Source organism: Gracilinanus agilis, chromosome 4, assembly GCF_016433145.1.
Source record: "Gracilinanus agilis isolate LMUSP501 chromosome 4, AgileGrace, whole genome shotgun sequence".
Lineage (NCBI taxonomy): Eukaryota > Metazoa > Chordata > Mammalia > Didelphimorphia > Didelphidae > Gracilinanus > Gracilinanus agilis.
Window position 1 is genome coordinate 265,906,046 of NC_058133.1, and position 27,912 is coordinate 265,933,957.

Consider the following 27,912-nt stretch of genomic DNA (forward strand, 5'->3'; position numbering starts at 1 on the left):
AGAGGCTGCAGGCTGAGGAAAGGAACTCCAGGAAGGAGCACATGGAAGCTGCCCTTTGGCCCTCTGTGGGGTGCTCCCCTCTCAGCCCCTAGGGACTTCTTGGGGCTTGTCCTTCCCTGACATGCCCTCCCTCTCCCTAGTCCCGCTCCAGCTTCAGGAAGATGCATTTACTTGGCAAACAGCTTTTTTTATTCTAAACACTCTTTATTCGCCATTCTCCCTGGGAAGAGTCATTTCCCCGCAGACGTCCAGACCCCAGAAGCTGGGAGGCTTGAATATGAGGCAGGGGCTTCCTAGTGTCCTTGGGCAGGCAGGCTGGCATCTCGGGGAAGCAACAGGTAAGAGTCCAGAAAGAGGATCTGACTTTCCATTCTCGCCCCGGTCTCCAAAAGCGTGGTGGCTTCCTGTGGCTTGCGGTGGAAACCAGCAGGGCTACATGGTCCAGTAGGCATAGACGAGCAGAATGAGCAAGAAGATGGCTACGGACAGCAGTGTGTTCTTACAGTTCTCTCTCCGGAGGGACTTCAGCTCCCTTTCTGGGAAGAAAGACCCAGGAAGAGTTGGGGAAGGGAGAGCCTCTGAGCACTGCCTATCTCTTTCTTTCCCACCCCCCTGGCTGGCCCCTTCCCTTCTTGGTCATACCCTTCCCCCCCTCACTTTTTTTTTTGGAATGTTAATATTTTTATTACAAAAATGGTAAAAAATTTTCTTTAGTGTTGTCTCATGTACACAATCTGTGTAGTATGTAATCTTTGGGGGAAGCAGGTAATGAGATTGACTGATACACTGAAATAAACAACTTTTTTTCTTAAAGAATCAGACATTTGGACACATTCTCAATTCAGATTAAATGGTGTGTAACCAAGCAATAGTCTTTTTTGTTTTGTTTTGTTTTTTTAACCCTTACCTTCTCTCTTAGAATCAATACTGTGTATTGGCTCCAAGGCAGAAGAGTGGTAAGGGTAGGCAATGGGGGTGAAGTGACTTGCCCAGGGTCACACAGTTAGGAAATGTCTAAGGCTAGATTTGAACCCTGAACCTCCCGTCTCTAGGCCTGGCTCTCAGTCCTCTGAGATAGTCTAGCTTAGTGGGGCCCCCAGAGCTTTTTTAAAAGGCAAAGTCAATAACAGGTAGTAAGAAGAGTAGGGATACTGATTCTCCACCTTAAAACTCAGCTCATTTTCCCACAAGTACCTGAAATATCAGTCCGTGTCCCCTCTTCCCCCCACATTCAGACAGGCTCTGGGGTGCCAACATTTAACTCCAGCATAATGCTGCAGGCTTTCCACCCAAGCCTAGGGCAGCTCTCTCATCTCTTCCCCTTACATGCTGTTTGAGCATAAAGAGGATGTCCACAATATCCAGAGGAATGGAGACCAGGGTAGAGAACTGATCTAAATATCTTTCCCTTCTGTCTCAGTATTCATTCTTTTAATCCTTACCTTCCATCTTAGAACCAAGGCAGAAGAACAGTAGGGAACCAGCATCGGGATTCAGTGATGGGCCCAGGGACACACAGCTAGAAGGGTCTGAGGCCCCATTTGAACCCAGGACCTCCTGACTCCAGCCCTAGCACTATCTACTTCTAAAACAGATCTTACCTAGTATGGGGAAACAGGGGAGGGGGCTCTAAACCATAATGAATGATTACTGAAGATTCATAAAGCTAAATTGTTGGAGCCTGGGGAGCCCTCGGACATCGTGAGACTACAATGATGTAAAAAACCAAGATGTCCATAAAAACTTACTTAAAAAAAAAAAAGTAAATCATGTAATAGTAGAGACCAAACATTTTGGGGTTATTTTTGAGCAGGAGAGTGACTACTAGCCCAAGATCATGTTCATGGCAGAACCAAGAGGAATCCAGGCCTGCTCTCTGGGCAGGTGCGCTTGTCTGCTCTGAAACATCTCACTTGGGACCACCTTGTGCCTGCCCCCTAGAGCCAGCTTTCTGCTGAGGGATGGCATGGCATGGCAGAAAGACTACTGGACTCAACTTCAGGAGCCTGTGTTCAGATCCTGCTTCATACTCCCTGGCTATGCGAGAACATGCCTAAGCCTCAGAGCCTGTTTCCTTATCTATGAAATGGGAATATTAATAGGAAGAGCTGACAGGCTCTGGGCCAGCTAGTCAGACCTCTAGAAGTGAGGAAACTGACGCCCAGGGAGATGAAATTGCTTCCCCAAGGCCAGAGACATAGCAAGTTTCAAAGGTGGGATCGGAACCTAGGTCTTCTGACCCCTGAGTCCATGGATTTTGGTTAGTTTTAATCTAATCCAATCCCACAAGCTAGGTTTCTCTGTGCAATGCACTATGCTGGTTTTAGGAAGATAGACAAAAATAGTTCCTCTACCCCCAAGAATTACATTCTACTGGGTAAATAAGTAAGTATATTCATGATCATTTGAGAGGGGAGAGAGGACTGAAATGGGAGTGCATCAGCCTGTGCTCAGACAAATCCAGGGACAGCAAGGTTGCCACTCTGGCATGCCTTGTGTGAAGTGGGGGATGCAAAATAACCCTGGAGCCAGATGGGAAAGGGCTTTAAAAGCCAAACAGAATTTTGTACTTTTATTTTTGAGGCAGTAGGGAGCCATTGAGGTTTCTTGAGCAGGGGAGGGACACTGTAAGATTTGTGCTTTAAGATTATTTTGGCAGTTGTGTGGCGGATGGATTCAAGGTGAGATCTGGAGGGTGGGAGTCCAAATCAGCTGTTAGAATAGCCCAGGAAAGAGGGGAGGGACTGTACTCTGGGGTGGGTTCATGATTAGAGATACTGAGGGAGAAGAGTTTTAGGGTGACAGAGGACTGTGATGAGTGGGAGGATGGAGATAATGAGTAGACAGGGTTATTTGGTTTTTTAAAAACTTCCCTTAGAATCAATACTGCATTTTGGTTACAAGGGTTAAATGACTTGCCCAGGGCCACACAGCTAGGCAGTGTCTGAAGCCAAATTTGAACCCAGGACCTCCCCTCTCTAGACCTGGCTTTCTATCCTTTGGGCCACCCAGCTGCTCCAGTAAGGTTTTAAAAGGAAAATGCTTCCCAGTGTTCCATAGCACTGACTATAACTGAGTTAGCCAGGAGAGGCCTGAGGCCTCTTTTCCCTGGTTACCCTGTGACCCAGCAGTCATACTCGCCAGCCACCCTCTGTGGGGTCCAGCTAGGCCCTGCAGGTTGCCTCCCCTCCTGCTGCGGGGCTGGGTAGTCCCTGATGATCTCCCATGAGATGATTCTCCTGTCTGGGCCCTGTTCCATTGCCCAGCAGGTGGCAGCACGACCCCACTCTGGGCTCTGTGCAAAAAGAGGCGTGAGGGCTGCCCACCCTGACCCAGAGAACAGCCGGGTGGCCCTACAGAGAGGGGAGCCCCTACAAGAGGGCGCTCTGAGGGACGCCAGCTGCAGCCGCCCCGGAGCCTCCCTAAGCCCCAGAGGCGGAGGCGTTCTCCAGCCAGGCTACGCGTTCCCTCTTTTTCCATCCCCTCGCTGGCTCCGGAGCCCGAGGCCTCCCACCTCCCATCCGAGGGCCTCTCCAGGGCTCTTCTTCCCCTCGGGCCTGGGCCTCCTAGCAGTTCTAGGCCCGCCCCAGTGTTGGAGCCTAGTCCCGGGCTCCTCTTCCTGAGGGCGCCTACTGCTGCTCTCTGTGTCGGGGATGGGGGGACCTCGTGCAGAGGAAACCCTGGGTTTCCTAGAGAAGGCCCCCCCCCGGCCTCAGTTTCCCCCTCTGCTAAATGAGGATCCCGTGAGTTCGGAAGGCTCCTCTCAGTTCCCGCGGACTCAGAGCCACGCCCCCCTCCCCAGACTGGGCACCCGGGGAGACCTTACCGTAGCCGCAGGCTCTGTTCCTCAAGTTGTTTTTTTCCTTCTCCAGCGCTCTCCTGGAAGGGGGAGGGGGCAGAAAAGCGGCTTGGCTCTCCCCCCTCCCTCTCGTGTCACCCTGGGTGTCCCCCGTGCCCGCGGGAGCAGGGGAAGGGGTGGGCACAGTCCACTTTCCTGATGACGGAGACAGGAGATCCCGCTCACCAAGGCTGCCGGTGCCGGGAGAGGAGCACTGTGGAAGGGCCTTCAGCCCAGCTTGGCCGCCACCCTTTTGGGTCTGCCGAGAGCCCTGGGGCCAAGCCTCGGGCAGGGAAGAAAGCTGGGGAGGAAGCTGGCCCTTCTCCCTGCAATGGTGCCCCCCTCGGGGATGCCCGCGAGCTCTGGGCCCTGCTAAAAAGGCCCAGAGAGGGCCTCGAGAGGTGTGTGGTGCAGGCGGAGGGGCCCACCGGCTGGGGCAGTACCTGGCTTCCGGGCTCAGCTCCTCTGTGCGAAGGCGGCCAGTCACTTCCTCCAGGCTCCTCCGACACTGGGACAGCTTCTCTTCGAGTCCATCTATCTGAAACAGAAACTCCAGCTAACCCTGCGCAGAGGCGGGGCCCGGAGGCCACGGGAGCCCTCCCAGATGGCTGCTGATAGGTCTGTGTCAGGCCCAAGCCAGAAGGGCCTGCAGAAGTGGGAGCTGCTGGGAATGTGGCCCAGCTCAGCGGTGGCTAATCCCCTCACCCAAGGCAGGCCTGTTCGCCCTGGCCGCCTCATGGGCCAGCTGGGCTTCCCACAGGTGGATCTCACCGAATGAAGGAACTATGTGCACAGCAGCTTACTTTAGAAGCAGCCACGCACATTTTCGGACTGGCTCCTCTTCCATTTTCAGGGAGGCCATCTTAGGGGAATCATTCTGGTTGCCTGGTAATATTTTTGTCAAAAGTTACCAAAAGGAAACGCTAGAATCACAGACAAATGGAGGGTCTCTGGAGGTTGGTAAATTGAGGAATCTGTCTTGTTAAATAAAACTAGACCCAATCTCTTTAATTCTTAAGTATGAATTTTGATAGAATTGAGCTTAGTAGAGAGTATTCAGCTTCGGAATGTAGGCACTCACAGGATTCACTTCCTGTGGCCTGGCCCTAGCCACCTCCCATCTCCCTCTCCTCCCCCCCAACAACCTGGGATCTCTGTGGGGCTATAAGGCTGGGGAGAAAGCCCTGGACCATTTAGACAGCAGATAATCCAGATTTGGGGGCATCTGAGGGGTGCAGTAGATGGAGAGCTGGGCCTGAAGTCAGGAACATGCCTCTTCCTCAGTTCGAGTCTGGCCTTGGACACTTCCTACCTGTGTGATTCTGGCCAAGTCACTTGCCTACTTTTATCTCAGTTTCCTCATCTGTAAAATGAACTAGAGAAGGAAATGGCAAACTCCTCCAGGATCTTAGCCAAGAAAACCTCAAATAGGGTTAAGAAGAATCAGATAACACTCAATAACAATAAGACTTGACTGAATCAAAATTGCTGGGGTTCCTTACTACGTCTGGATTGTCCATCTTGGAGCTCCCTGGTTCTTACAATATCCCCATGAGGGGAGTGAGACATTGAGGAGGCATTTCCTGGCCATTTCCAAGTCATGCTCCCTGCATTCTGCGCCTCCACAGCTTCCTCTTTCTTTCTTTTCCCAGCCCTAGCTCTTTCCCCTCTCCTTATCTCCTATTAGAATGTAATCTCTTTGAGGGCAAGGGCTGCCTCCTCTTTGTATGTGTTTGATACACAGCACTTTAAGAAAGGCTTTTTAATTCGTTCATTCTGCCCATTTGACATATATGGAAAGAAGCCCACAGAAATGAAGTTTTTTTTTTTTTTTGTTTTAACAGAAACAGTTCCTTTCTTCAACCTGATTCTCCACTTCCCCCCTTTTGGGGCCTTTTCTTCTGCTGGGGGGAGGAAGGGGCTCCACTTAAGACTATATTTTAGAATCTGTGCTTCCTGGGTGTAGGAGGCCAGAGGCCAGGCTAAAAACTCCTTTTCCATAGAGGTATCACAGAAGCTGTAGAGAGAGCCCAGAATGGCTGGTAGAAACTGAGCTCCTTCTTTAACTTATTTTCTTAGTGACAATTCTAAGACAGAAGAGCAAAGGCTGGGCAAACAAGGTTAAGTGACTTGCCCTGGGGTCATAGCTAGGAAATGTCTGAGGTCAGATTAGAATCCAGGCCTGGGAGCTCTCTCCACAGATCTGAATGTCTTTCTTTTGTGGCCATAGCTTCCTCATTCCTCATTCCTTCACTCCTCATCCTCTTTGGCTGACAGCTGCTTCCCTGCACAGGACCATGCCCAGCCCAGCTGACAGCCCTTCAGGTAACCCATCTTAAACCTCTGCCAGCTCAGAATTCCTTACCCCAGCCCTGTGGGAGGGAGCAACCACAGAGACTTGTGTTAATTGCCTGGTTAATTGTTTCATTAATCTGCTAATGGGCACCAAGGGGACCCTATGGGGAATCAGCCACTGCAGGGAAGTGGTGCAAGTGTTTGAAGAGGGGGAAGGGCGCCTTGACAATGCCCAGGCCAGCAGGCCAGAGTGATGGCTTCAAGAGCAGACTGGCTGGACAGTGCTGATGTAGCCCCAGACCTGGAGAGACCCAAGAAGCTTTGGGTATTTACTAAGCCTCTTTAGGTCAGGCTTGTCCTCCAACCATCCCAGCTGGAGCCATCTTCTGCTTTCTACCAATGCAACCTCATCTTTTATCACTCATTTCAGCCCCTGCTTCAATCAAGGAAGGATGAGAACTGGAGAAAGGAGGCTTGAGAGGAAAGATGGGGAAGGAGGAGAAGAGGAGGGGGAGAAGCAAAAGCAAGGGGGAGAGGAGGAGGTGGGGGCAGGGAAAAAGAGCCCTCAGTTCCCAGCAAAGAAGTCACCCTGTGTCCATGGATTGGGGAATGGCTGAACAAATTAGGGTATCTGTTGGTGACGGAATACTATTGTGCTCAAAGGAATAATGAACTGGAGGAATTCCATGTGAACTGGAAAGACCTCCAGGAATTGATGCAGAGTGAAAGGAGCAGACCAGGAGAACATTGTATACAGAGATGGATATACTGTGATAAAATAGAATGTAATGGACTTCTGTACTAGCAGCAATGCAGTGACCCAGGACAAATGTGAGGGACTTATGAGAAAGAAAACTACCCACATCCAAAGAACTGTGGGAGTAAAAACACAGAAGAAAAACAACTGCTTGAACACATGGGCTGATGGGGATATTATTAGGGTTTTGATGTTAAAAGATCACTCTACTACAAATATGAATAACATGGAAATAGTTTTGAACAATGATACATAACCCAGTGGAACTGCTTGTCAGCTCCAGGAGCAGGGAGAGAGCGGGGGAGAATCATGAATCATGTAACCATGGGAAAATATTCTAAATAAATAAATGAATGAATAAATGAAGTTCCCCGGGGTCTTTCAGAGACTTGTCCTATAAGCTGGAACTTAGAAGGTCTATGGGATTCCTTGATGGGCACTTGGCATGGTTTCTGCTCAGAAGAAGCTTAACATTCAGTGGCTGGGTAGCTCAGTGAATTGAGAGCCAGGCCCAGAGACTGGAGGTCTAGGGTTCAAATCTGGCCTCAGACACTTCCTAGATGTGTGACCCTGGGCAAGTCACTCCATTGCCTACCCTTACCACTCTTCTGCCTTGGAACCAAGACACAGTATTGATTCCAAGATGGAAGGTAAGGGTTTAAAAAAAAAATCCTAGTCTGAAAACCAGAGGATGTGGGTTCAAATCTTGACTCTGTGGGACCTTACCAAACCTCTATGGGCCTCCATTTCTCTTGGAAGGTTTTTTTCAGCTCAGATGTTTCCTTATTCTAGTCTGTGAGGCTGCAACTCCAGAATTTCCCATCAACTTGTGCGGTGGTTTGTCTATAGCCAGAGTTGCCATCACTGGTAAAGAAATAACCCTTAGGTAGGAAGGAAGGAGTGAGGGAAGGAGACTCCCAGGCTCTGAGGAAATGTCAAGGATTCTCTGGCTGATTCTGGAATTTCTGGATTGTCCTACTTTGCCATTGGGAAGTGTTCCAGGACAACAACTGAAAGGTTTTCCTGTGTGTCCCTGAAGTACTATATAGCATGCAGAAAAGAGCTGCATTTGGAGTCTGAGGACTTGGGTTTGAGTCTCTCTTTTATAACTTACTGGTGGTATGACCTTGGACAGTTCCACTTAATCCCCTTTAAGTTTCCTCATCTATAAATGGGCTAGATCAGGGGTGGCAACCTTTTTGGCTGTGAGAGCTGTACAGTGCTCACAGTGCGCTCCTGTAACAGTGCCTGAAAAAAAATTGACTTTATGTCCTGCAGAAAGAGCCATATCTGGCCCTCTAAAGAGTCAGATATGGCTTGAGAGCCATACATTGTCGACCCCTGGGCTAGATGTTCCCTTCAGTTCTTGCCAATCAACTGAAAAGTATTGTTAATGCCTGGTGTAGCAATACCATGTGTCAGGAATTGAATAAGCAAATACAAAAGTGAGCCAGTTCTTGCCCTCAAGGAACTTACTTCCTATTGTGGGGATGGAGGTGAGATTTGACAGGGTTCACCTAAGTAAATAGGGGCAGCTACAGCACAGTAGTTAAGAGCACTAGGCCTGGAATCAGGAAGACCTGAGTTCAAATCCAAACTCAAGACACTCCTAGCAGTGTGACCCTGGGCAAGTAAGTCATTTAACTTGATTGCCTGACAAAAGGACCCACTGGAGAAGGCAAACCACTGGGTACCCAGGGCAAGTCACTTAGCCCTATTTGCCTCAGTTTCCTCATCTGTAAAATGGGGTCAACATGGGAGGAAGAAATGGCAAACTGCTTGGGCATCTCTGGCAAGAAAACATCGTCCATGGGGCCACACAGAGTCCCGGCGAGAGAGGGTGCAGATGGAGAACTGGTCAGGTGGCTAATCCTGTGGGCTAGGAAAGAAGGGATGAGGTCCTGGCTGGAGTGCTTGTGGTGTGGGTACAAAGAAGGGGCCACATGCAAGGTGTGATGCGGAGACAGAATGAATAGAGAACCTGGCAAGTGACTGGGCACAGAAAGTGAGCTAGAGGAGAGGGGAGCCTGGTGTGACTTCTAAGGCTCAGATTGGCCCCTGAAGGAAGGCAATGAGCTCCTTGAGAACATTAAGGGGGGATCTGCCAAGATAATCGGACTCAGAGGGTTTGAGCTGCCTGTGAGACATTGGGGGAGGTCAAGCAGCTGGTGGGAGACACTGGCCCAGAGCTCTGCTCTAGTCTCTCTCTGATCTGGTCCCTGGGAACCCACTATTGCCATCAGCTCATCTCTGACTCCCACTTTAAGCCAAGGCCATGGAGTGGTAGGCCTCCAGCTGAGGATCAGGCCCACAGAGCAGGAGTGCTGTTGGCCCCAGCAACTGGGGCCAAAGGGCTGCCAGCCAAGCTCCCAACAGCTCTTCCTGAAGTCCTCTGTCCTCCTAAGAGGAGCCCCGAGGATGGGCCTGTTCCTCGGGGAGCCCTTATGTTGTGCTTTCTTATGAAGAATAAGCCCTCTGATCTCTGGAAAGGGCTTGTGTGTTTCCACTCCTCCCCAGCTCCAGGGAGTCACCAGGTGCCCAAACAATAAACAATCTCTAGAGAGCAAGAAGCATGTCTCATACTAAGCAAAATCCTAAAATTGAGGTTGGCAAGTGATTAGTGGCCACGCCAAGCTGCCACCGGGCTCTGGGCACTGCCCGTGGAGCTGGCAGCTTGAGGCCTTTATCTGTATGGAGCCCAATTCATCTACAGCTCCCCTGGATATTCCCACTTTCATTCACCACTTTTTAATGAGGCTTAAATGGGTGAACACAAATCAAGGTTTTAGGGACTTAAGTTCTAACCTCCCTCCATGAATATTTATGCTCCACCAAGGGCCCTCTCCTCTTAGTTTCTAAACAGCAATTTCCCCTTCTTTAAAATCCAGCTGCTGTTGATATGGGACTGGGGTGGGGGTAGGGGTGGAGGCTGAAGCAGGAGAGGACTCGAGGACTCGGGGATTTCCATTCAGCCATGACTTTATCCTCAGGAGAGGTCCCAGCTGGACGGCAGGATTCCCAGGGCCGGCCAGTGCAGGAAATTGGCAAACGAGCCGAGCCGTACTCTCCTTCAGCACTCACTGAAGCAAAAGCAGTTCTTGAGTGTCTGTGCTAATGGGCCAGGGGAAGGGAAACCGAATGAAATCCCCATGACTGCCCCATGGGGCAGCCGGTGCTGCAGAGGGGGAGGGGAGGCTTCTTGGGTCCTGCCCATTGGTGGGGGATGATCACTGGACATCTTGGTAGATGGGGCTTCTTTACTGAGAGGGGACAGAAGGCCAGATGTGTATAAATGGAATTAATATCTGCCGATTCATAGTCAAAACCCTACTCAACCTAGGCATAGAAATGATGTAATCCTCACCTCCCTTAATGGGGAGGGGAGACCAGTTACCCACACGCGACAATAAATAACAAATCAAGAACAAGGGCCTGCCCTTTGGGCAGTCCAAATCAATGTAGAGACTGCCATTCGTCCACTTGAATTAGAGGTGGACCCACAGGAAGTGACGAGAGACACCATCTCTTTAAGTATGTTGGCTATTTCAGGTGGAGGCTGTTCCCACTTTGAACTTGGTGCTGAAGGACCTCCTGAGACCTCAGACAGCTTCTACTCTGTATTGTCATGTGGGTAAGTTAGGCTGACTTCCTTGGCCTACCTAGGCCGATTCCAAACCCTGCCTTAAGTAGGCACTAGCCTATCTGGTTGTTAGGCCTTGAGGCTTGCAGCCTAATTTATTTAGCCTTTTAACCTTCTCTCTCGTCCAGGCCTCCGCAGGCCTGGACTAGCCTCTCCCTTTCTCCCTATATCTTTACCTTCCTAATTGTAAATAAACTGACTAACCCGAAGCTGGCTTTTTTTTTTTTATCCTGGGACTCCATTCTAGGAGCATAGGGCCACAACCAGTAGGCAGTGGGTCACACAGTCGCTCAGGGTCACCCAGCTGTCTGAGCCTGGATTTGAACCTAGGACCTTTCGTCTCTAGGCCTGGCTCTCAATCCACTGAGCTAGCCCAGCTGCCCCTACTTTAGGTTGCAGTTTCTTTAGCAGATGTAGTTTTTATAGGGTGGGGTTGCTAGCCCCACACCCAACCCTCCTCCTTTTTCATACGGGCTAGGGACCGTCCTTGGCCCAGGAGTGGTGAGGGTGGGTGATAGGGGTCAAGTGACTTGCCCAAGGTCACACAGTTGGAAGTGTCCGAGGCCGGACTTGAACCTAGGACCTCCAGTCTCTAGGCCTGGCTCTGGGTAGCTCAGTGGATTGAGAGCCAGACCTAGAGACAGAAGCTGACTTGGGTCTGATTTAATTATGGAATCCACCTAAATTGTTGATTCCTGGCGGCCACACTTTAAATACATATCTATAAAATACCTAAATTTCCCTCTTACAGATGGGAGTGCATTCTGGGGAGGAGGAGCCCTGAAGAAGTACCCAGAGCAGAGTCCTTGTGTCAGATTTGGTTCTGTCCTGTTCCTCCATGTGAGGAGGGCCATTGACAACTGAGACCCCATTCAAAGGAGAGGAAACTGCAGTACTGAAGATGCAGAGACATGCAGGGAGAGTTTGGAGTGGTGGGTGACTCAGTGAACTGAGAGTCAGGCCTAGAGTTAGGAGGTCCTAGGTTCAAATGTAGCCTCAGACAGTTCCTAGCTATGTGACCCTGGGTAAGTCACTTCACCCTGTTGGCTTTAGTTTCCTCATCTGGTGAAGGAAATGGCCAACCATTCCAGGATCTTTGCCAAGAAAATCCCAGCTGGGGTCATGAAGTGTCGGACATGCATGACTGACCACAACCTGCACAGGGTCCAATGACTAACTTCTCAGGGGGCAGCCATCCAGGAACAGGAAGGCATGGCTCCTTCTTGTCTCTAGCAAAGTGGCCATCAAAGGGAGTAATATGAAAAAGAGACACCCTGCTGCCAGCCTGGCTCTAACCTATGTCCATCTGGACTGGTCTCTCATTACTGCCCCAGAGCATACTCTTTCTCACCCAAGTGGCTAGTTGGCTGGTTTTCCCCACAGCACAAAACATTCCACTGACTGCCCCCCAAATCCTTTTATGGTGCCACTCCTCTATAGAAGGCTCTCCTCTCCCTAATCTCTTGAAATCCCTCAATCCCTTCAAGGAGCCATTCATTCCTCAGGTTCCCAGTGAGCATCCCCCCTCACCCCTGGAATGAGTTCATACTGTTTTGATTTTTTTTCTTCATTCCCCTCATGCCATGCATATGGTAGGTACTTAATAAAGGCTTGTTGAATGAATGTTAGTTCAATCAGCCAATGAGTATTAAGCACCTACTATGTGCCAGACATTTGGTTAGATGCTGGGGATACATGTACAAAGAATGAAACTCTCTTATTTGCAAAGGGCTTATATTCAAATGGGTGAATCACCAAGGATATATAAAAATATAGAGAACATAAAACGAAAAAAACGCAAATATGGTCACACAAACATAAGAAAGTAAGTTTGATGCCATAAAATCATTGCTTTTCCTTTTTTCAAAAAAACTTTCTTTCTGGCTTAGATTTGATACTAAGAATTGGTTCCAAGGCAGAAGAGCAGTAAGGACAAGGCAACTGGGATTAATTGATTTGCCCAGGGTCACACAGGAAGTATCTGAGGGTACATTTGAACCCAGGAATTCCCATCTCTAGGTCTGGCTCTCTATCCACTGAGCTGCCTAGCATTCTTCCACATCACTTATTTTTAAGCAAAGTGTTTCAGAGCGCCAGTCTTTTATTTGATTCTATTTGTACCAAAGATCTTCTGGCACAAAAAACTAGTTGACTGTATATACATAAAGAGAAGGCACCTGGAAATTAAAAATCCATAAGGAAGAAAAGAACTTCGAAGCCATCTAGTCCAGTCTCTTCATTTTCACAGATGAGAAAACTGAGACCCACTAGGTTGTGACTTATTTTAGGTCACACAAGTGCTATGTAGCAGAGAGGGGGATTCAATCCCAGCTCCATATTTGACACAAAATCTGGGGCTCTTCCCACCATGCCAAGCCACTGATGTTGATATGATGTTGGCACCCATCCCATTTCCCAGTCTTTTTTTTTTAACTTAAAACATTTTTTTCATTTACACATAGAAACAATTTTTAACAATTGTTGTCTAACATTGTGAGATTCAGATTTTCTCCCTCCCTCCCTCCTTCCCTAGGCAGTAAATAGTCGGATATGAGTTCTACCAATGCTGCCACTCAATACATATTTGCATCTAGTCTTTTTTCTTATTGAATCCTTTTTACACACTCTCTGGTCAAGTCAAACTGGCCTGCTAGTTTCTCCCAGTACACAACATTCCATCTTCCGTCTCTAGACTTTGGTTTAAATCAGTGATTCCCAAAGTGAGCACCACCGCCCCCTGGTGGGTGCTGCAGCGATCCAGGGAGGGTGGAGATGGCCACAGGTGCATTTGGGGGCGGTGAATAACTGTAAGGGGGTGGTGATAGTATGTGACAGGGGCACTAAGTAATATTTTTCCTGGAAAGGGGGCGGTAGGCCAAAAAAGTTTGGGAACCACTGAAATGGTACCCCATGTCTGGAATGCATTCCTTTCTCATTGCCACTTCAGAGACAGCCTGACTTTCATGAAAGTCTGGCTGAGATGCCTCTTCCTACCCAATGGCACTAATTATTAGCCTTTTCTCCTTCTTGAGATGACTTTGTGTTCATTTGAATATGTTGGAATATAGGCCATATCTTTCAATAGAATGTCAGCCCCTTGAGGGCAGGCACAACCTCATCTTTGTTCTTGTAGGCCCAGCCCCTCGCATAGTATCTTGCCACTTAAACATGATTACTGAATTGAACTGAGTTGAACTGAGAGAACACTAAGGAACCACTGGGCTGGGCAGCCCCTATCCAAGTTAGCTCAGTGAAATGAACTACTGGACACGTGAATGTCCATAGCAGGTAAGGGAAGCAAAGACATCATCCAGCTGCCTTGGGGGCAAAGCCCATGCCCAGTATTCTTTTCTGTCTCTCAGAACATCAAGCACAGGATTAACAGATAGCTCCTTGCATTAGGCTCTCTTGTTTATCTTGCTCGTTAGCCATACTTTGTACATTTGTTATAGACTTGTAAGACCCTGGGTTTTATTGCTAGTTCCTTTCCTGAATGTTGTCTCCTGGGAATCCCTATTGCTTTTCTTCTTGCTATGTTTTAGCTGATGCTCTCTATGGTATCTAGCCCAGTAAAGAGAGCTAAGCAGTTTTCCCTTTCTGCCCCCCTTTCCCAGTTCCAATTTAAAGCCTATTTTATCAGATAAATACTAGGGGAATAAAAGCTGGAGAGACAGAAAAGAATAGGAAGGAACTCCATTCTCTTGTGAGTTGGTGAAGGAAGGTGAGTTGGTGAAGGCTTTGCTTCCTTCACCAACTGCAAGATTTTTGCCCAAATTCATGCGCCACATCTTGTATCTTACTGGGCTGGATGGAGATGACAGGAATGAAAGAATAGGAAGGTTATTACGGCTGCTATGTCACAGTAGGACTGTCTTATTTTAGATGCTTGGAGGGCTCGAGGTCAACAGGATGAACAGATAGGGAAGAAAGTAAAATAACCTGGGTGCGGGAAGAAAATAAGAAAGAGGCCTAGTAGGTAGGATATGGTAGAGAAGGAGCTCCTGGGGCCTCTCAAGAAGTTTAATGCTAAAGATGACCTATTTCTAGATGACCTTGGCACATCACAGAAGCAGTCCCTGGAGAAGAGATGATAGAGCCCAATGGGGGAAAGAGAGAGACTACATTCAGAGGGGAGGAGAGGCAGGAAGCTCAAGGGAGAAATGGGAGGTGGCAGCATACTCAGGAGGCCCCCACCTGGGTGTTTAGTTCCCCTGGAACTTTCTTTTAAAGCCTTACTGTCTTAGTCTTCATTTTAAGACAGGAAGAATGGCTAGGGCTAGGCCATTGGGGTTAAGTGACTTGCCCAGGCTCACACCACTAGGAAGTGCCCGAGGCCTCCAAACTCTAACCACTATGCTCCCCAGCTACCCTTCCTCTGGAACTTTTGATGTTCAAGTTTACTTTAAATGAATTTATCAATAAGATCAGCATGTCCAATAGAGTACTGCATTTTCAGAGGCCTTGGGTTCTAATCTATTTTTCACTACCTCTGAGACCTTGGACAGGGCCCATGCTTTATTATTAGAAGTGCAGTGGGTCTGGGGCCAGGGAGGGGAGAGAAGGAGACAATTGGGATCTTATAAGTTTGGAAAATGTATGTTAAAAATTGTTATTATATGTAATTAAGAAAATGAAATAGTAAAAAAAAAAAAAAGCAGAGGAACAGTGGGGTATAACAGACCCTGGATTTGATGTCAAAGGACCTGCATGAAACTTGTCTCTGCCCCGTACTGGTGTGACCTTGAGAGGCCCACTGTAGGCCTCACTTTCCTAATCTGTAAAATAAGGGACTTGGGTGGGATGACCTCTCTAAACTGCCAACTTTCAGCTGGTGATCCCAGGAGGAGATGACCTCTAAGGTCCATTTCAGCCCTAAGTCTAGGACCCTGTGATCCTGTCAGTTAACCTTGTTGAGCAGTGGCTGTCCTCATGTGTAAAATAAAGGGGCTGGTAGGATGATTTCTGAGGGCCCTTCCAGAATGAAGCCTGGGAAAAGAAGGCAGCAAAGCAGAGGAGAACGACCCCTGGCTCTGGACCTGTTTTCCTTCAAGGCCAACTAAAATCCCACCTTCCTCAGGAAGCCTTTCCAGACCCCCCTTCACTCTAGGGCCTTCCCTCTGCTGGTTATTTCCAGTGCATTCAGTTTACAGCTCATTTGTACACAGTGGTTTGCATGTTGTCTCCACCATTAGGCCGTGAGCTCAATAAAGGCAGCTACTGTCTTTTGGTTCTCTTTGTATCCCCAGTGTTTTCCTGGCACATGTTATTTTTCAGTCATGTCTGACTCTTTCTTGGCAGACAATGGAGTGGTTTGCCATTTCCTTCTCCAGTTTATTTTATAGATGAGGAAACTGAGGCAAACAGGGTGAAGTGACTTGGCCTGGGTCATGCAGCTAAGGTGTCAGAGGCCAGATATGAACTTGGGAAGATGAGTCTTTCCAACACCAGGTCCAGTGCACTATCCACTGTGCCATCTAGCTGACCCTCTTTCGTGGCACATAATAGGCATTTAATAAATGTTTGCTGCCTGGTTCAAATATTTATCTGATATTGGTTCAAATCTCTTCTCTGAAGAGGACCACACATGTGAATGTAGACAAGTCATAACCTTCTTTGGGCCTCCATTTCCTCATTTGTAAAATGAAAGAGCTGGACCAGACGGCCTCTGAGGCCCCTGCTAGCTGGCTCTCCTCTGTTATCTGACAGAGCCGGCTTTTTAGATCTACTAGGTACGGTGGGCGAATGTCAGCCGACTGCCAAGGCTGAAGATGAAACAGGCTGCAGCAGCTCTCCAAGGTGTGGGAGAGGCTTTAGATTCCGTTCATGCAGCGTGGCTAGCCGGGGCCACGGGAGTCCAACATCTCCCCCACTCTCTGAGGAGCCGGCTGAAGACAGCTTTCCATCAGGGCGCTGGTCCCCAAGCGGGGGCGAGGGCTGGCCTCATAGTCCCACCATGCTTCATCAGAGGCAAAACCGCATCAAACCAGTGAAGCAAAATCGTCTTGCCTGACTTGGGGAATAACACCTTATTCTCAGAGCTTTCGGGAAGTCTCCCCGGGGCCCCATAGAGCATAAAAATGCCGAGTTAAGAGAAACTGTAAAATTCCTCTGAAATCCCCTCTGGGGCATCTTTCCGTAGCTCCCCGGTGGAAATCAAGTCAGGAGTCAGAGCTGTTCAGGGGAAAGGAGCCTGTGGCAGCCTGACGCGGTACTGACAAGCTCACAGAGCAGATGGGCAAGGGTCAGGCTCCCACCCCTGTCTGTTCCTGGCGGCCAGATGTCGTCTCGTTGGCCCGCTACAATGGGGCCCTTATGGCCCCTTTGACTATTCTGCTGACACCAGACTTCTGGGGAGCCAGGGGCTGTCGACGATGGCCCGGTGCTCCCTGGTGACGCTGCCGTGGAACCGAGTCAAGTTGCGGATGGGGGATTTTCTCCCAGGCCAGAGAAGCTGGAAGAGATCAGGGCCTATTAACCCCCAACACCGGTGGGGGACGGGCGGCCTTGCAGAGCTTCTGGGCGCCAGCCTGGACCGCCTTCTGGAGCCATCTTGGGGCAGCTGCGGATGGAGTTGCCATGGTGCTTGGTCCCACCGGTATCAGAGCACCGAGAACGGCACCGAATAGCCTTTATCTCCTCCGAAGGTACCTGCCGCCGAGAGGCTCTGGGGAGGGCAGCCGGCTATTCATTTCGGATACTTCTCTATGCAGCCTCATTGTCCCGCGTCTGGTGGGAATGCCGTGTGCTGTAGCACCCCCAGGAAACCAAAAGTAAACAGGATAAAGAACAAAAGGAAAAGCTGACCCAGAGCTACTAATCACAGCTGGGAGACATCTGCCTAGGTGTCCCCAGAGGCCAACCACATCCTTCCACTAAAAGAGAAGCCCCCCACCTAGCAAGGCTCTTTCCATGTCCCACATCAAGGTCAAAAAGATATTCCTGTATGTGTGTGCTGGGGGGGGGAGGCAGCTGGGTGGCTCTGTGGATTGACAGCCAGGCTTGGAGACGGGAGATCCCAAGTTCAAATCTAGCCTTAGCCACTTCCCAGCTGTGTGACCCTGGGCAGGTCACTTCACCCCCACTGCCTAGCCCTTACTGCTCTTCTGCCTTGGAGCCAATATGGAGTATTGATTCTAAGATGGAAGGAAAGGGTTTTAAAAAAAAAAAAAGACAACCATTCATTCAGCAAGTGTTTGTGGGCCACAGACTCCGGTCCTTGGCCTGAGGAAGCCCCCATCTTCCTGAGCCGGGGGCATCTTATTCTGATCCTAAAAGACGCTTGGTGGAGAGTGCCCCTGTGCAGTCTATGAGAGTGCTTCATCCTCATTGCCTCAGACACCGTGCTGTGTGGAGCTGGGGAGGGGAGGAGACGTAGGATCCAGGCCTCACATCTTCTGCAAGCCTCTCGCTACACACATCCCAACTCTCGTCTGAGCACGGGGTGGGGTACCTAATACTTGCTCAGCGTTCCAGGCATGCCCCGCCACACTTCATGACCCCATTTGGGGTTTTCGGGACAGATACCCAAGTGGTGTGTCATTTCCTTCTCTGGCTCATTTGACAGATGAGAAAACTGAGGCAAATGGGGTGAAATGACTTGTCCATCGTTACTCAACCAGTAAGTGTCTGAGGCTGAATTTGAACTCAGGTCTTACTGACTCCAGGCCTTTCTGTTGTGTCACCTAGCTGCCCATTTGGCACATAGTGAGAAATTAAAAGAAAAGGACAGCTAGGTGGCACAGTGGATAGAGTGTCAGGCCTGGAGTCAGGAAGACTTACCTTCCCGGAGTTCAAATCTGCCATCAGACACTTACTTGCTGTGTGACTCAGGCCAAGTCATTTTATCCATTTGCCCCACTTTTCTCATCTGTAAAATGAGCTGGAGAAGGAAATGGCAAAGTGCTTCAACATCTTTCCCCAGAAAACCCCAAATGGGGTCAGGAAAAGCCAGACGTGACTGAAATGAATGAACAACAATAAAGAACTTAATAAATGTTTGTTGACTGATTGTCTAACCTAATTTCCAAAGCACTCTCAACCAAATAGCCCGGAAAAGCTTCAGGAGTTAAGAGGACCCCACCCCCTCCTTCTCCTACTATTTTTTTCACTTATTAATTAATCTGAGGAGAAAGAGACAGGAGAAGCACTCTGCTAACAGTGGCTAGAATGCTGGACTTGTATCCAAGAGACCTGGGTTTGAATCCTGCCTCAGATACTTCATAGCTGTGGGATTATAGGCAAGTAACTTAGGTCAGTGCCTGTTTCTGCATCTATAAAACGGAGATAATAATGCTGGCACAACCTCTGGGCTTCCTTATTTGTGAACTGATCTCAAAGGTCTCTTCCTTCCCTTCCTCCCTCCCTCCTTTCTTTCTTTCTTTCTTTCTTTCTTTCTTTCTTTCTTTCTTTCTTTCTTTCTTTCTTTCTTTCTTTCTTTCTTTCTTTCTTTCTTTCTTTCTTTCTTTCTTTCTTTCTTTCTTTCTTTCTTTCTTTCTTTCTTTCTTTCTTTCTTTCTCTCTCTTTCTTCCTTCCTTCCTTCCTTCCTTCTTTTCTTTCTACCCTTACCTTCCAAATTAAAAACAATATTGTGTATTGGTTCCAAGACTAGGTAAAGTGGTAAAGGCTAGGTAATGAGGGTTAAGTGACTTGCCAGGGCCACACAGCTAGGAAGTATCTGAGGCCAGATTTGAACCCAGGACCTCCTATCTCTGGGCCTGGCTCTCAAACCACTGAGTCATCTACATGTCCCCTGTACTGCTTTTGCCATTGTACCATACTGCTTTAAAAAAAAAAAGAGGGCTACTTTCAGAGGCTGAGATACCCAGGTGAGTTCACATGCATAAAATCATGGGGTTCCTATGGCTCCATGTAGGTAGAACAAGCTGGTTCCACTGGTTTCCATAGCAAGCACACTATGTTGCTGACAATATCACTTGATCAGGCCAATATCCTGGGTAATCCTTCAGGTGGGTTCCCCTGATCAGAAGTCATCTGCCAATGAAATCTGAAACGATTCATCATCCCTGGACTTCCCTAATATTCACTTTGAGAAGATTTATTCCTAATGCTGTATCGTTTTTTATTTCTAAATAATGCTCTGACTGTTTGACAGGGCTTGCTAATTTTCATGCTTCTTTCCTCATTCCTTTGTTCTGACAAATTGGAGGGATGTTCCCTACCCTAGAGCAGTTTATAAAATCAGGATGACTGAGATTGTGAGCCCCATTTTGTCTGATGAACAAGAATGGTAGCATGGCAGTATCTGTGGGCCCCCCACTGGAGTGAATGGAGGTCACTTTTTTTTTAAAAATAATCTTTACTTTCTGTCTTAGTGACAATTCTAAGACAGAAGGGCAAGGGCTAGGCAATGGGGGTTAAGTGACTTGCCCAGGGCCACAAAGATAATAAGTATCTGAGGCCACATTTGAACCCAGGTTTTCACAACTCCAGGCCTGGTGGTCTATTCCCTGTGTTGTCCAAGATGCCCATCGAGGGTCACTCTCAATCAGGCATAACTTGATTTCTTCATCTAGACATCCTAGGATTGGGCATGTGATTTTCCTTCACCATCAAAGAATCAGGGAGGTTTAGTTGCTTTGGGGACGGCTGAATACTGTACTTCCAAAATTATATTCAACGAATTGGGATGCTGAATAAATTTATCTTTGATCACCAAGAGATCAATGATCAATTAATTTATTGGTTATTGCTAGCCTGATCAATAAATTGTTTTTTTTTAACCTGGAATCCAGGAATTTTTAATCATCACAACTTGGGAATTTCTTCCCTGATGATAAGAGTAGGAGACCCTCAAACTCTCCTTATAGCCCCCAAAACAGCTTGCTCAACCCGTTTGGGAAAAACCTCTGAGAACCTAAGAACAATGGTGCTCCATCTTTACACAGACACACACAGATAAGGAAGGCGCAGAATTTTCACAGGGGATATATTAACTACATACTATGCCTGGGGACCTCCTAGTACATGGAGATCAAGGCTGAGTTTCTAAGTAGGCGCATAAGTCAGTCTCTGCTTCTTCGAGTCTTCAGCTGTCCTGGGGCCAGAAGGTTGTTTGGTGTTTGTTTTTTTTTCCCTTCTCCCTCAATATATATTTTATGATGAATTAGTAAAAGCTTCTTCATCACAGAAAGGCTCAAAGCACTTTTCAAGAACTGGCATCCACTCTGTGCCTTATGAATTCATTAATTAAGATGCTGGCAAACAGCCACTTCACACACGCTGACATCCAGCAGTGTTAGGTAATGAGGTTTTAGTCTCCTGACCCCAGTCAAGTGGATCAGAGCCAAACAGAGGCAGCAGAGAGAAATCACCTGTCCAAATCGGACCTGTCGCTCCTGTCTGGCAGAAGGGGAGGCTCATTTACTGGTCAGTGGTCCCTGAATCATCTCCTGGTATCCGACTGGGGGAGGAAACAGGTCCAAAACAAAAAGCGTGCTCCTTCCATCTCTTGGCTGGCCATCTCCCTTCTCATTACCTCTTGGGCTTGGCACAGTCTCTAAGGAAAAGGACATGTTGTCTCTCATGCCTTGGAAATAGGGGGACTGCTTAGCTTCAAGCAGAGAGCTGGCTATCTCCTTCAGGAACCTGTCCCAGAACTCTAGGCTTTCCCATCTCTGGCCTGTCTGGGTACCTGACCTCTTAATCTGCTCTGGGGTGACAGGTCAGGATAAGAACCTCCGTTTCCTTTTCTGTAAAATGAAGAGGTGGGACCAGATTAAGGACACTTCCAGACCTAAATAAGTCTGATGACTCTAAGTGATTAAAGCTTCTTTAAGCATCACTTCGTTTTCAGATCTGACACTCATTTGTATCATCCTCTCATACTATAGCAGTATCTGACTAAGGGCTCTGCAGGACCAAGGAATGAATCTATTTGTTCCACCTACCCACGAGTCTTTGGTTTTTGTCACTGTTACAACTCCTTGTACATAGATAGTCATGATCTTTTTTCCCCCCAAAGAAAAACCCTTACCTTCCGTCTTAAAATTGATACTAAGTATTGGTTCCAAGGCAGAAGAACATTAAGGGCCAGACAATGGCACAGTAAAGTGACTTGTGCAGGATCATACAACTAAGAAGTATCTGAGACCCGTCTCTAAGCCTGGCTCTCTATCCACTGAGCCACCTAGCTGCCCCTGGAAGTGACCAACTTGTTCAATCCCCTCATTTTACAAAAGAAAAGTGAGCCTCAGGAAGGGTGAAGAAACTTCCCCAAAGCCTCACAGAAAACTCTTCAGTGAGTTTTCACCAAGTTTCTTTGTCTGTTGGGTCCACTTATTCTATTCCTCCACCAAAAGCATCTTTTAGATCATTATTTCCTTTGGTTCCTCATTGCCCATCCCAGCTTCTCTCTGTTGCATCTGGAAAATAGGGTCAGTTGGCAAATGTGATTCTTCCTTCAAGGTCTCAAGAAAGTTCACATACACTGAAACACTTATAATCAGAAATACAGAGTCAGAAGAGTCCTCAGGGTCAAACTTCACTTGAAGGAAGATTCCTCTATAACAGTGATTCTTAAAGTGGGCGCCACTGCCCCCTGGTGGGTGCTGCAGTGATCCAGGGAAGCAGTGATGGCCACAGGTGCATTTTGGGGGTGGTGATAGTATGTAACAGGGGGCACTAAGTAATATTTTTTCTGGAAAGGGGGCGGTAGGCCAAAAAAGTTTGGGAACCACTGCACATTCTCACCAAGAGGTCTTTTAGTCTCTGTTTGGACATCTCTAGTGAAAGGGAACTCACTCCTTGTCAAGACAGCGAGTTTCTTTTAGGTAATTAACTAAAAAATGTATTAGCCCCTGAAATTCCATCTATTTGTCCTAGTTTGGTCCTCCGGGTTCAAACAGAACAAATCTAGTTACTCTTCCAAATACAGGAGCCCTTCCTATCATGTTATCATGCTTACCTCTAAGTCTTCTTTTCTTCACAATAAATGATTCCAGAGGCAGCTGGTGACATGGTGGACAGAGTATAAGGCCTCAGAGTCAGGAAGACCTGAGTTCAAATCCAGCCTCAGACCCTTGCTTGCTATGTCTTCACAAAACTGTGTGAACCCTGGACAAGTCATTTAACCTCTGCTTGCCTCAGTTTCCTTAAATGTAATTTGGGGATACTGATAGACCCTATTTCCCAGAGTTGTTGAAAATCAAGTGAGTTTTCTGAACAGTGCCTGATACATAGCAAGCATTTAATACATTCCTCCTTCCTGTGTCTTCAGCCAATCTTCACATGGATAATTTCTAGTCCTCATCATTCTCTCCACTGGTCATCCTCCCGTGGGCTCTCTTTAGTTTAACAATGACCTTACAGAAAAAAGTGATAAGCTACACTGAATGACAGACCAACACTCTGGATGAGGCCCGACCAGGGCAGAATGTATTGTGGCGACGTCTAAAGATGCCAAGTTGAACCATCTGCCTCCAAAAGATGGAATGTAATTATTAAGTACTGAAGCACGGATTATTATTCTGGATAAAAAGCTTAAGCAGATTTTGCCTCTACCAGGATTCTAATATTAGGATTGGAAGGGGGAAAAATCATTTGCTTCTTCCATGCAACATTAAGATCAGCAGCAGGGCAGGATTTTCCCCCTCTTCTTAAATATAATTTTCTTATTATTCAGAATAATCTTTCAGAAGCTAGATCATAAGACCCACAGCTAGCTCTTCAATTCGGGGATCTCAAGAGGAGAGAGAGAGAATGAGAGAGTTGGAGTGGAAAGAGTCAGAGAGGAGCTCTAAGGAAGCAGAGGGAAGGAGCTGTCCTGGGTACCCAGGGAAGCCACTGCCCTTACAGATGGCTTGAGACAGCCCTGGGGAGTGACTGGAGACTGCCTGGTAATTGCTTCTTTACAACAAGTGGAGGCTGTTTGCAGGTGCTGAGATTATTCACTTGTGTGGTTTTTATTGCGCTCATCAGATTAACAAACATTTTTGATTAAATCACCACTTCATTGGCTCTGAGCACAGAACTTTTAATAAGACCACAATATCTAGGAATACAATATCTCTGTTACTGAGCCTCAGCCCGACAGTCAGGCCCTGGGTGGGCATGGTGAGGGGAGGTGAAGGAGGAAGAGAAGTTGGTAAGGAAGGAAGGAAGGCAGGAGGCCTGTGGGTTTCAGATTCTTTTTCTTTTTTTTTTTTTTAAACCCTTACCTTGGGGCAGCCAGGTGGCTCAGTGGATAGTCAGGTCTGGAGAAGGGGTGTCTTAGGTTCAAATGTGGGCTTAGATACTTCTTAGCTCTGTGACCCTGGGCAAGTCACTTAACTCCCATTGCCTAGCCCTCACTGCTCTTCTGCCTTGGAACCAATACATAGTATTGATTCTAAGACAGAAGGTAAGGATAAAAAAAAAAAAGGTAAAGTTTTAAATAAAAACAAAACCCCTTACCGTTTGTTTTAGAATTGAATCCTTGTAGCAACTGCATGCCCAATACCTCACCTTGCTTGCCAGCCTATATTCACTTCCAGGATCCACTCAGGGAAGGAGGGAGGGCTGGAGCCCCTCTTTTCCTGCCAAGAGTGCCCTCTTTACTCCCAATTCACCCACTTCAATTCTTTTTGCTCTAGGTGAAAAAGTGCTCTGCTTAAAGTCACAGAAAAAAAGGTTGACAGAGTTGGAAGGGCCCACCCACAATTGACAGATGAGGATACAACTCGAGAAGGGATTCCAGTTGCCCAAGCCTAAATGGCTGATTAGCAACAGAACTCTGACCCCAGGCCACAGTCTCCTTGTAAAACCATGTTTCTATTCGAGTTTTCTTTCCTCCATGAGTTCAGGGGCAATTTAAAACAACAATAACAACAAATAACCCTGTGATAGTACCATAAGATTCTAAAGCAATTTTGAAGCCACAGAGCTTCTCATCTTATGTGGTCATAGATCACAGATCCTAGAATTTTAGAACTGGAGAAGGAACCTCTAGAGAGCATCTTAGCTCAACGTCCTCATGTTACAGATGAAGAAACCGAGGCCCTTTGTGGCCTCACTGAGAGTTAATGGCAGAGCTGGGACTAGAACTTCAGCCTCCTGGCTCCCTTCACTGTGCCACAAGGTATTAAAGTCAAAATTAAGACTATAAGCAAAGAGCAGGCAGAATTCCAAAACTTAGGCAAAAGATGCAATTAACAGAGTCAATTATTGGCCTCTTGGGGAGAGGATCCTGACATGTTTAATGACCTCCAGTGCACAGGCTACGGATTCTGAATCTCATTAGAAAGACAAGTACCACAGAGGAGAGATTCTATTTGCCAAAACAGAGAACAGTGGAGGTAAAAATCTATCCCTCTCATCACCTTTACTGACTTTTGCTTCTTAATTCCACCCTACTCCCTAACTCCACTATTATTTCAAACTCCTCATAGAATAATAGACTTACAGATGGAAGGGACCTTGGAGGCCATGTGCCCTTTTATAGATGAGGAAATTGATAAACAGAGTGACTTGCCCTATGAACACTATTAATTGTCTGAGGTGGGATTTGAACCCATCTTCCTGATTCCAAGTCTAGTACCCCAACCACTACATGATTCCGATGCTCCTCTTTTACTGATAATTTTATCATCCGACCCTCTTCAGTTTTCTACCAATAGGATAAATCAGTGGTTCCCAAACTTTTTGGCCTACCGCCCCCTTTCCAGAAAAAATATTACTTAGCCCCCTGGAAATTAATTTTAAAAAATTTTTAATAGCAATTAATAGGAAAGATAAATGCACTTGTGGCCATCACCGTCCTCCTGGATCGCTGCAGCACCCACCAGGGGGCGGTAGCGCCCACTTTGGGAATCATTGGGATAAATCATTTTCATGATCATCACTTCTAGTCTATCTGAGATATTCATCCACAGGGAAACTCACCCATAAAACCTCCCTCATTAAACCTATTTTTTTGTCCTATTTATGACCCTCAATTCACAATTGTCTCAACAGTTAATCGGTTCAATTAGACATGATCCTTTACCTTGAAATAGCTTGGCCCTATGTCCTGTCCTGTCCACACCTTACTACACTTTACCAACCTTGGGTTTCTATGCCTTTTGACACTTCATTACTTTAGCTTCCTTTGGCTTTCTCCTGGGGTCCCCTTCAACCCCACCTCAGCTTTATGCATCTCCCATCCTCCAAAACTCTGGTCTATGTCCTCTCTCTACATCCTCTCTTTTAGGGATCTCATGGATTTAATTATCTCCATATAGATGACTCCCACTTCTACTCAGAGAGTTCTAATCTCCCTCTTGAATTCTAGAAATTTCCCTATATAATATACCCTATCTTAATAAAGATAATGATAGCTAGAATTTATAAAGTACCTTAAAGTTTGCAAAGCACTTAACAAATATTATCTCATTTGATTCTCTCAATAACACTGGTAATGCTGCATAGGTGCGATTATTATTCTCATTTTACAGATTGGCAAACAGAGGTAAAATGAAGGCAACTTTGTTTTCTAAAACCTTCAGACTGACCCTTGTCCATGACAACCTGTCTTCAAGAAACCCCCAGACTGAACCCAAGTGCAGAATGAATAATACACCCTTAAGTACATTTTAAGCAACCAAGCCAGGACTCAGCTAGAGCCACCCCAAACCTTAATTACTTATCCAAACATCCTAGGTTGATGATGGCAAACCTTTTAGAGACTGTGTGCCTTGCTCCATACCAGGGACCATGGAGTGCTGGGAAAGCATGCCCTACCCACCACCCCTTACCCAGATGGGAGGGAGGAAGTGCTTCCATTGGGCTGCTGGACAGAGGAAGTGAAAAAATATCATCAGGCATGGCGGAGAGGGGAGCAACTCATCTGAGTCCCTCTGCCTTTTTAGTAACCAATGAGGGTAGGTGGTGGGTGGAGGCAGGGTGGCTTGTGCCTACAGAGAGTGCTCTGAGTCCCATCTTTGGCACACATGCAAAAGATTCACCATCACAGCCCTAGGCACTCCCTTTCATACTCAAGCTACAGTGATTATGCCCTTTCTCCTCTCCAAAAACTTATTAGCACCTTGCATTCTGCAGTTCATTGAAAATTCCAAGACAGGTTTGTTTACATTGGTAGGGGGCAGCTGGGTGGCTCAGTGGATTGAGAGATGGGAAGTTCTGGGTTCAAATTTGACCTCAGACACTTCCCAGGTGTGTGATCCTGGACAAGACACTTAACCCCATTGCCTACCCCTTACCATTCTTCTGCTTTAGAACCAATACACTGTATTGATTTTAAGATGAAAACTAAGACTTAAAAAAAAAAAAAAAACCTTTACAGGATTCTACATTTAGAGCTAGAAGACCCTCAGAGGTCATCTTGTCTAATCCCCTCATTTTATAGATGAGGAAACTGAGGACCAGTAAGATTAAGGGGCTTGCCTAAAGTCACACAGGCAGTCATTACCAGATATAACAATGATAAAGTTAACAACACCTGGGTACACAGCCTGTCGTTCATAGTGAGGAGTATCATGTTTATGCTCAGAAAGGCTTGCCTCAAGTTTCATCAAATTTTGTGGCCATGTGCGATTTACTAGAATCTAAGCCTCAGGTAACTCTCTTTTAAGGTTATAAAGCATTGAATGGTTGGGATTTTCACACGTGGAGGGAATTCCCACGGGGCACCAGTTTAGCTCCCATCCTCCCCCCACTTCAGGGGTTTGTTAAACAGTAGGTAGTTGATAAAAGTTTGATAAATTGAACTGAGTTTCTTCCAACGCTTAACTTTTAAGATTTTCTCTTGCTCAACTGCTTCTGTCTATCCAAAGTGGCATCCTTCCCTTCCCCTCTTGCCCTTTGGCCTCTTCTATCTCCGCCTTATTTTCTCTTTCCTCGTAGCCCCCTTCCTTTTATTTTTATTTAGCTAGCACCCTCCACCACACAATTCTACCCCAGCGACTCCCTCCCCCTTTTCTTTCAGCTTTTTTCCTCTTCCTCTTATGTCCCCTCCTCCTTTCTTTCCCTGAAGTCCCCTCCCCAGAAGCCCCTCTCCATTTTCTCTTAACCACCCCTCCCCCTCTCACTTCCCTTTCACATACTCCCCTTTTTTCTTCTCCAGCAGCATCCTCCCCTTTCCCTCTTGCCTAGGCTCCCCCCACCCCAGTTCTCTTCCTGTTCAGCCTCTTCCTCTTTCTCCCTCCCTGTCCTCTCTTCTACCTCTGCACCCCTCTCCCCATCCCCATCTCTGTTCCCCCTTCCCCTCCCCTTCCACCGCTTCAACCGCGGGAGCCGGGCTGACCCACGACTCGGCGCCGCGAGGGGGGGTGTGAGAATCTGGGCCGTACCACCCGGACGCGCTCCCCTCCCCATACCTCCTGAGCCACGCTCAGATTCTCCCGCTTCTTTTTAGGCATCTTCCCGGCAGCACTCCCCAGAGTCATCGCC

General features: G+C 47.4%; 1 protein-coding gene across 1 annotated transcript; it reads right to left on the minus strand.

Moving 5' to 3' along the window:
- Positions 1-183: 183 nt before the first annotated feature.
- Positions 184-27,912, minus strand: CCDC167 (coiled-coil domain containing 167). Its single transcript, XM_044674371.1, has 4 exons — positions 27,840-27,912; positions 4,282-4,376; positions 3,827-3,879; positions 184-536 (listed from the first exon to the last, which is right to left on the minus strand). The coding sequence occupies exons 1-4, from the start codon at positions 27,906-27,908 to the stop codon at positions 433-435; spliced, it is 321 nt and encodes a 106-aa protein (XP_044530306.1). The 5' UTR covers positions 27,909-27,912; the 3' UTR covers positions 184-432.

Excerpts from the sequence above, each read along its gene's own strand:
- CCDC167 (XM_044674371.1), bottom strand. The coding sequence starts at position 27,908 with ATGACTCTGGGGAGTGCTGCCGGGAAGATGCCTAAAAAGAAGCGGGAG. Across the intron at positions 4,377-27,839 it reads ATCTGAGCGTGGCTCAGGAG|ATAGATGGACTCGAAGAGAA; the intron begins GTATGGGGAGGG and ends TTTCTGTTTCAG. Across the intron at positions 3,880-4,281 it reads GAGCTGAGCCCGGAAGCCAG|GAGAGCGCTGGAGAAGGAAA; the intron begins GTACTGCCCCAG and ends TCCCCCTTCCAG.